The sequence below is a fragment of the Tripterygium wilfordii genome, chromosome 5 (genome assembly GCF_013401445.1).
Source record: "Tripterygium wilfordii isolate XIE 37 chromosome 5, ASM1340144v1, whole genome shotgun sequence".
NCBI classification, from domain to species: Eukaryota; Viridiplantae; Streptophyta; class Magnoliopsida; order Celastrales; family Celastraceae; genus Tripterygium; species Tripterygium wilfordii.
Genome location: NC_052236.1, coordinates 8,991,781 through 9,000,052, shown reverse-complemented (window position 1 = coordinate 9,000,052; position 8,272 = coordinate 8,991,781). Strand labels below are relative to the sequence as shown.

The 8,272-nt window shown below is 36.2% G+C and overlaps 2 protein-coding genes across 2 annotated transcripts; one reads left to right on the top strand and one right to left on the bottom strand.

Annotated features, from left to right (window-relative positions):
• Positions 1–415: 415 nt before the first annotated feature.
• On the top strand, positions 416–1,601 carry LOC119998588. The gene is made up of 3 exons (XM_038845931.1): positions 416–610; positions 696–800; positions 1,233–1,601. Exons 1-3 carry the CDS (start codon positions 416–418, stop codon positions 1,599–1,601), a joined length of 669 nt encoding a protein of 222 aa, XP_038701859.1.
• Positions 1,602–5,149: 3,548 nt separating this feature from the next.
• LOC119998933 (L-type lectin-domain containing receptor kinase IV.1-like) lies at positions 5,150–7,407 on the bottom strand. The gene has a single exon (XM_038846411.1). It carries the CDS (start codon positions 7,374–7,376, stop codon positions 5,349–5,351), a length of 2,028 nt encoding a protein of 675 aa, XP_038702339.1. The 5' UTR covers positions 7,377–7,407; the 3' UTR covers positions 5,150–5,348.
• Between the last annotated feature and the right edge of the window lie 865 nt (positions 7,408–8,272).

Sequence of the window (8,272 nt, the reverse complement as noted above, 5' to 3'; positions counted from 1 at the left end):
CCATATCTTGATACGACCTATTTCGGCTGCTCCGTAACTACATTTTTCATTACTCTTATTTTAGTATACATTTATTACAAAAGCATTTACATCATTAATATGTTCTCATTTGTTAATTCATAGTTTTGACCCTTTTGATGCTACTCGGAAGATAAGCGAGATCATAAAGACTAAGTATGAACAAGCCGTGACACAATGGAGTGATTTTACTCCCGAGGAAAAAGAATGTTACTTTAAGGAGTTCAAGGTGAGTATAAAATATAAATAATAAGTGTTCTCCTTTAATATATTTTTTCACCAATGCTTCACAATGTTGACTTTTTCTTATCTTGCAGAGTAAATTTACATGGGACCCTGCTCATGATATTGCAATAAAGAAATTATGGAATAAGATGAGTGGAGAATTATTCGGGGCATGATGCATAGGGCACGAGAAAACCCCACCAAAGTTGTTTGGATCCCCACTGCAGTCCTTTTTGAACTTCATCGTATTTGGGATGGTCCAGAGTACAAGAAGAAAAGGGAACAGGGAAAGAAAAATCGAGCATCTGAGGATAGTTGTTCTCACACTGGCGGCTCTATTCCTCACACGAAGTATCGTAAGAGAATGGTAAGTTTTGAGTAAATTTAACAATTTCAATTTTTATCTTGTTTAAAATTCAAATATCATATGCCTTCTGTAATTTTAATTGTAGAAGGTGGAACTTGGCCGGGATCCCACCAAGGCGGAGGTGTTTGTTCGCACTCATCGAAAAAATAGTACACAACAATTAGTCGATGGGCGAGCAACAATTACATTTGTAAGTATTTAAATTTATATATATATATATATATAGTACTAATATAGAGCTAGGTTTTTGGCATCTCTTTTACAAAGCTACAATGAACCCCACTAGTTTGTTTGTTGACTCTTACTTTTTAATTTCTCTCTCTAATTGTACTTTTTTAAAAACAATTCTAGTTACTGGTGGATTGGATATGGAAGCTGAGCTGGTCTATATGTTAATTGATTTTGTTGATAAATGGCCTTTTATTGATTTTGTTCAAAAACAATTCTAGTTACTTTAACCCTTTTCCATCTCCTAGATTAGTTTCATTCAATGTTTTGTGATATCAATGCTTTTTTCCATTGGAGTTATACATCTCTTGCTGCCATTATTGTGAAGATGTCTATATTTATTCTATCCTTATGCTCAATCCTTGCATTAGAAACCTATCATCATGAGCATTAGTATCTTCTTTTGCAAGAAAAATTTAACAAGCTAAAGGAGGACACTCTGACACAGCGATCAGTCTCCTCCACCAGTGAGTCACCTCTTGAGCCGTTGGATGAGAATCCTATATTCCTTAAGGCGACTGGTGGGAATAATAAGAAAAATCGCATCTACGGGCTTGGATCTGAGGCAAGCTTTTTGCCTAGTTCTTCATCTTGCTCCAATGGACATTCCAGATTGTATACTCAGGCGGAGTTGGAGCAAGAAGTAGAGGAGCGCATCGCTCGGATGAACTCTGAGTTATTGGATGAGGTCGGTGACTTGTGGCAGTGGATGCAAGATCAGGAGCGGATGGTGCAGCAATTATTTTCTCAGATGCAGATGTGATCCCCTAGAAACAACCCTAAAGATGATCGTGCATCACATGGACACCTTTCTGATGAAGATTAAATTGTATTTCTTAAAAATACTGAACCACTTATGTATAATATTAATTTTTATTACATGTTATTTCTTACACATTTTGATAATATATTTTTAATGGAATTATTAAATTGATAATTATATTAAACTATAATAATATCGAATTTAAAAAATCATTATTATAAAACATAAAATGAAAAATGAAAAATAATATAAATAAAATATTTTTATTTAAATAAATTAAAATTTAGAAAATAAAAATTTTGCTACAGAAATCCCGTCGCAAAAGTCGTGGCAAATTTGCTCCACAAAAAATTTTAATTTTTAAAAATAATATATTTTGCGACGGAATATGTAGTTGCAAAATGCGTGGCAAATTAGAGACGGAATATTCCATCGCAAATACTTAAAATTTTGTTTTTTATCCATCAATATGTGACGGAATATTCTGTTACAAATTCCGTTGCACAATAATTCCGTCGCTAAAAGTCCATCGCTAATATTCGTCTCAAATAATTAGGGATGGCAAAGAAAATCGATCCGAGCACTATCCACAGGGTACCCGGTCCGTTTAAAACCCGAAAACCGATCCTATAGGTTTTGGAAACGGTTTTGGTTTTTGTTTTTAAACCCATCATGGTTTAGGGTCGGGTTTGGATTTTGGTGCCTGGTTTAGGGTACCCGAACCGTTTAATAAAAAGATTCATTATAGTAATAATATTATAAATCATCTATAAAGATATACTACTAGGATATTAAATTATAACATGATAAAGCATATTAAAATGTATATATTTATAGAAGCATACTAATAAAACTATAAATTAGACTAATTTGAATTATAAAATCATAATTAATATAAATCATACTCAATATTAATTTATATTAATATAATCTTCAAATAAAAAATAAAAAAATTAAAAGTTAAATGGTAAACGGGTACCCGATGATAAAAGGTTATGGAACGGTTCCGGTTTTGGAAATTTAAATGGTTTTTGGAACAGTTTTGGTATAGAGTATATTAAATGGAAACGGTTTTGGTATTTTATAAATGGAAGGGTACCCGACCCGTTGTCATCCCTACAAATAATCCATCGCAATTTTCCGTCACTAATTCTTTGCGACGATTGTTTTTGCAACGGAAAAAATTCCGTCTCAAAAAGTATTAGCGACGGAATTTTGATGATTTGCGACAAGGCTATTTTCTTGTAGTGTAATTGCATAATATTTAACATTCTAAACTACCCTCTATGCATTTCTCGCCACATGGGGACCAAGGGGGCCAGCCCCTCCTCCCATTTTTTTAAAAAATACTTTTAGTTGTTATATATATTTTATACAGCATGTTTTTGTTGTTATCTGTTGGCCTAGTTGCAAAGCGTGACTTCTTTCGATGCACATGTTGCAGGTTCGAATCTCATCTTCAGCAATTATTTTCTCTCTCTTAAAAACCTATTCTTCTCCTTTTAGGCTTTTACCACCATTTCTTTCTTGTTTTTAACCCATTCTTGTCATTTTTTTCTAAACATATTTTTGTTGGACTGTTCCGACTGCCATTATGCCATTCTGGTAGGTAAAATGTATTCCGTTATGAAAGTTATAAGTACGTGGTCTCTATCCATTCTGTGATATTTTTGTTTTTCACTTTAAATTTACTATATAATCAACGAGAAATTAGTTAATTTTTCAGTATATAACCCGTAATAAAATTTCTAGAGCGATACCCTTGAACCCCCTCCAACTTTTCGTCGTTCTCACGAAAATTCCTGACTCCTCCCCTACCTCTATGGTCCACTATATTTAATATTTTGTCTAGAATGACAATGAAATGCTCCCCGTTTGACAAGCTTATGCATTTCTCATCTTCTTGTGGGGGCAAAGAGATTTAATGGTTGACGTCTACGTTGATCTCCGGCTGATAGTGAGGTCAAGAAGCATTTCAACATAGTTATCCACACTTCTTTCCATCTCATGCTTTTCCTGTTCTTTATCAACTTAAGGACCCACAAAATCACACACATATATACAACCCACCCATTTCAAAGATATTGTCGTGCAGTCGAAAAATTTGTTGAAATTGCATTAATCAATCCAAACTGTCTGTTAGTGACAAAACAACTAGGCAGTTAATTTTCATTTATCAACTCTCTTAACCTTGATGGTGCCCATATGTAGTGGTCTTCCCATTCGGCCTCTAAGTAGGCAAATGCAACCTAGAATATTAAGTCAGTAAACATTACCCCAATAATTTCAAGCAATGCAAGTCGGTAATTATTTATTTTATATGTACAATCCATTATCAAAACTTTGGGTAAGGTACGTAACAAGTCGATGTACACTTGTCGGATGTGTAAAAAATATGTCTCTCACTAACAGTGTATCTGTAATCCTTATGTGCTATTCAAGGTAGTTGTTCTCTTTCTTCTCTTATTCTCAGGTACATCATGATTAGTTTTGACAAACTTTCTATACTTGCCACTCTGCTCGCATGCAAGGGTAAATCAAGGTTGTCTTCATTTTTTGCTCATTTGTTGACCTCTTGATCACCAATACGAACCCATTCCTCCTTACAACTTGACGTGCCATCGTGCCCATTTGATCATCGCATCTTTGCCATTAAACAACTATTATGATGAATGCTAATATTTAGAAACAAAAAAGAAACAAAAAAGATTAAATAAATTTTTTTATTAAAGTAGCTATGCGTTGTGAAACTCGAAATATTATAGACGTCACACAGTAAATTGTCATGATCTACATGGTTGAGAGCATGTCTCTAGACCCATTGACGGCTGAATCTGCCATTTTGAAGACCCTACAATAAGAATCATAAAAAATTATGATTAGAGTCCGACCCAAATAAAACCAATTTTATTTTTGGGATTGAATTTTTTTTTTTTTATAATTTGACTGAATTTATTGAAGATAAAAAGGGAACCAAACAACCTTCAGGTTAGCCGCACAAGAGCTCATTGAAGATCAACAAAGCTCGACGAGCCAAAAAGAAATAACAGAAGAATGAAAAATAAAAAACTATAAACAACACGTAGACAATTGAAGAACAAAACATAAGCACCCAATCAACCACAGAAGTCCAAGAACAAAAGAGCACAGCAAAAATCATGAAGACACCAGCGAGCTGGCCAATATTTATTGACTTTCATGATTAAAAGAAAACGAATCAACAAATTTTTTTCTCATACCAGCACTCATGAGAATGAATTTTGTGTTAGACAATTTCTGTGAGTTTCAGCAGAAAGGAAAGAGTGCAGGAAATTTTTTAGGGTTATATTTAATAGCATTAAATATTATTTCTATATTAAAATTTGGATATCTACATTTTTAGTCATTTTATAAAGGGATTTTATTGTCCAAAAATTATAAAAATTTATGGAAGTGTATTTAACAAAAACTAGTGTTTATTTATTTAATCGTCCCCAAAACTAAATCAAAGTTCAGACCAATTCACCAAAGCCAACCACAACAAAATGAAATTTAGGTGGGATCCACTATTGAAAATACTTCGAACCTTCTCCATTACTGCAATATCAATCACAAAAAAGAATTCTGTCAAACTCCTCATTACTTACTAGAACCAGGCAATTAATTCATGATTTACATAGCATTGACTTCTCACACAAATGCCCATCTTTAATTTGTCGCAACATGTTATTAAAATAAAAAAAGAAAAGAAAAAGGAAGAAGAACAGATCATCGGGCGCCTGACAGAAGCGACGCTGCAACCGACGACGACTGACTCTGTGTGAATGATTTACCCAAGGATGATGGATAGGACATGGCGAAATCATCAAAACCTTCTCTATTTGCAGATGTTAAACCACTTGGAGATAGACCAATATATGACAAATCAGGCAACGCAACATCTCCTTCCAAATACTGCACCACTTGTCGCATACTTGGCCTGGCAAATGGGTCAGAATGTGAGCACAGCAACCCAAGTTTCATCACCATTTCCACTTCACCCGCTACATAATCTGTGCCAAGATTTGGGTCTCTGGCCTCAATAATTTCACTTCTAATCCAATACGAGAAAACCCAATCAACCAAGATTAAATCCTCTGTTGGTGCTTGTGGTTCAATTGGCCTTCTTCCACAAGCAACTTCAAGCAAAAACGCACCAAAGGCGAACACATCAGTGCTTGTTGTGGCCTTCCCTGTTCGAGTATGCTCTGGTGCTAGATACCCAAGTGTTCCAACAACATGGGTTGTTTGAGGGTCTGTTCCATGATCATATAATCTTGCTAGACCAAAGTCTCCTAATCTTCCGTTCATTTCACCATCTAAAAGGACATTGCTTGCCTTGACATCTCTGTGAATCACAACTTGCTCCCACTCCTCGTGGAGATAGAACAGGCCAGATGCTACACCTTTGATGATTTTAAATCTCTGATTCCAATTCAACCTCACTTTTGGTTGGTCATAAAGGTACTTGTCTAAGCTTCCATTGGGCATGCAATCATATACCAGAAGCAGCTCTCCTCTTCTCCGGCAATAACCCAAGAGGGTCACTATATTCCGGTGGCGAAGCCGACCAATGCTTACAATTTCCGCTACAAATTCTCTCATGCCCTGTCTTGATTCATGGGAGATCCTTTTCACAGCAATCTCGGCTTTTGTGGTTGGCAATACACCTCTATAGACCCTGCCAAATCCCCCAACACCCAGTAACTCCTTGTCCCTAAATCCTTTTGTGGCAACATACAAGTCTTTGAATTTGAATCTATGAGGCCCATAATCAAGCTCCCAATCTTCAAGCACCTCTGCAAACTTTCTCTTCCTTCTTATGACATAAATCGCACTTGATATTGCTACTGAAACCAAACTAATTAAAATCACAGGCAACCCAATTGTTAAAAACCTGGATGTTTTCTTACCTCCAATTCTAGGAAGCTTGGGAAGCTGCGAGAGATCGAGATCTTGAGCTTGGCCATTCAGTTTAAAACTCCAACCCAAAACATAGTGAGACGTCAAGACCGACCCAGTTGCCGATGAGAATCCAACATACATCACGTCGTTGAAAATTGGGGACAAATCACGAGTCAGAGACACCAATGGAGTCTTGGGTTTTCCAACATTGAAAGGAGCTAAAGTGACACTCATCCCCTTGTTCTCACCATCATAATCCACCCAAACCTGCATCCTCTTCGTATCAATCAGAGTCAAATTGCTAAATCGACCCGTTTTGTCATCATAATATCCTGCTGTTCCTGCTGCTTCAGATTTCAATCCATTAATATCAATCCCAACATGGTTGTCATTGATATCGCTAAATTCACTGCTAAAAATCGTGTCAAGCTCTACAGCCACAACGTGGTTGGTGTAATTCCCATTAGTGGTCTCGTTGAAGAGGCCAATATACTGGCTTGGAAGAGCCCCTGGGAGCCCCCTTGTTGGCGCAATCACGAAAGCAATTCCATGACCACTCAGAGCAGGGTATTGTGGAATAATAGCGAAAACGAAGGTAGTGGAGAAGGACAAAACAGTACCGTTCGTGGAGTTCTTGAAGGGTACTGGATTTGGGTAAAACGCATGACCCGTCCGTTGTGTGGTCCAATTGGTGAGCTCCAGAAGGCCATTGGAGCTGATCTGGGCTAATCCGTCGAGGCTTAAATTGGCCGATCCGAAGCCATTGTAGGTGAGACTAACATCCTCACTCCTTACCCAGGTGAACAAGAGAGAGACAAACAGAAACAGACCAAGTTCAAGCCTGTAAACCATGGTTAGTGTCTTTTCTTCAGTTTTCTCTTTGGTTTTGTTTTGTTTATGCTGGGATTCTTGTAGTGGCAGTATTGTGGAGCCCACTTATGACGACATCGTGAACGTTGGATTTAGATTTAACAAATAAAAAAAAGAAAATGAAGCATCGGACGGCTTTGATCACGATCGCTGAGCCATCGGTGGCAGACTAACAATCTAAATACACGAGGTGACCACTTTCGAAGGGAGCCGCCATTCTAGATCGAATCACGACGTCCGAAACTAGACAAGTTTTGGGCCACCTGTAATTAGTGTTATCCAAAAAAAATCTTTTTTTCAACCGATCATGGACACCTACCTGTCATGCAGCTACCACGACGGAGAATCTCACAAAATTCCAAGTATCTTCGATTTACTGAACTTGCGAAGGTCTTCGTTGATTGGTCTGTCTCGTTTGTTCCGCAAGCCACATTATTTTTGTATTTGATTTATTTTTTTGTTCACGGTTTATGCTAAATCTTTTATTATTTTAAAATTTATATGAAGTTTGGCTGTGATTTTCTGAGATTTGATGATGACATCCTTCATTTCTTGTCCGAAAAGCAAATGTATAAATTTGAACATGATTGGAGAAGTCAGATGCTCATGGAATTTATTGATTGATTCTTTTCGCATTTAATTTTGGATTAATTTGGATACGACGTTCCTATTTGCACCACTATTTTTTCTCACCCCCTTATCAGACATGACAACCTTTAATGTTTGTTGTGTTGTTCTTTTATGTCTAGTGTATGTATTACTTTTAGATTTTCAATGTGTGTATGCATTGGTACTTTAATTCTCAAATATTTTTAATAATATAAATTAAGTATTGATATTATTGAAACTATTTAAATTTTCTTAATTGCTTTAAAATT

Excerpts from the sequence above, each read along its gene's own strand:
- LOC119998588 (XM_038845931.1), top strand. The coding sequence starts at position 416 with ATGATGCATAGGGCACGAGAAAACCCCACCAAAGTTGTTTGGATCCCC. Across the intron at positions 611-695 it reads CGAAGTATCGTAAGAGAATG|AAGGTGGAACTTGGCCGGGA; the intron begins GTAAGTTTTGAG and ends TTTTAATTGTAG. Across the intron at positions 801-1,232 it reads GGCGAGCAACAATTACATTT|TATCTTCTTTTGCAAGAAAA; the intron begins GTAAGTATTTAA and ends CATGAGCATTAG.
- LOC119998933 (XM_038846411.1), bottom strand. The coding sequence starts at position 7,376 with ATGGTTTACAGGCTTGAACTTGGTCTGTTTCTGTTTGTCTCTCTCTTG.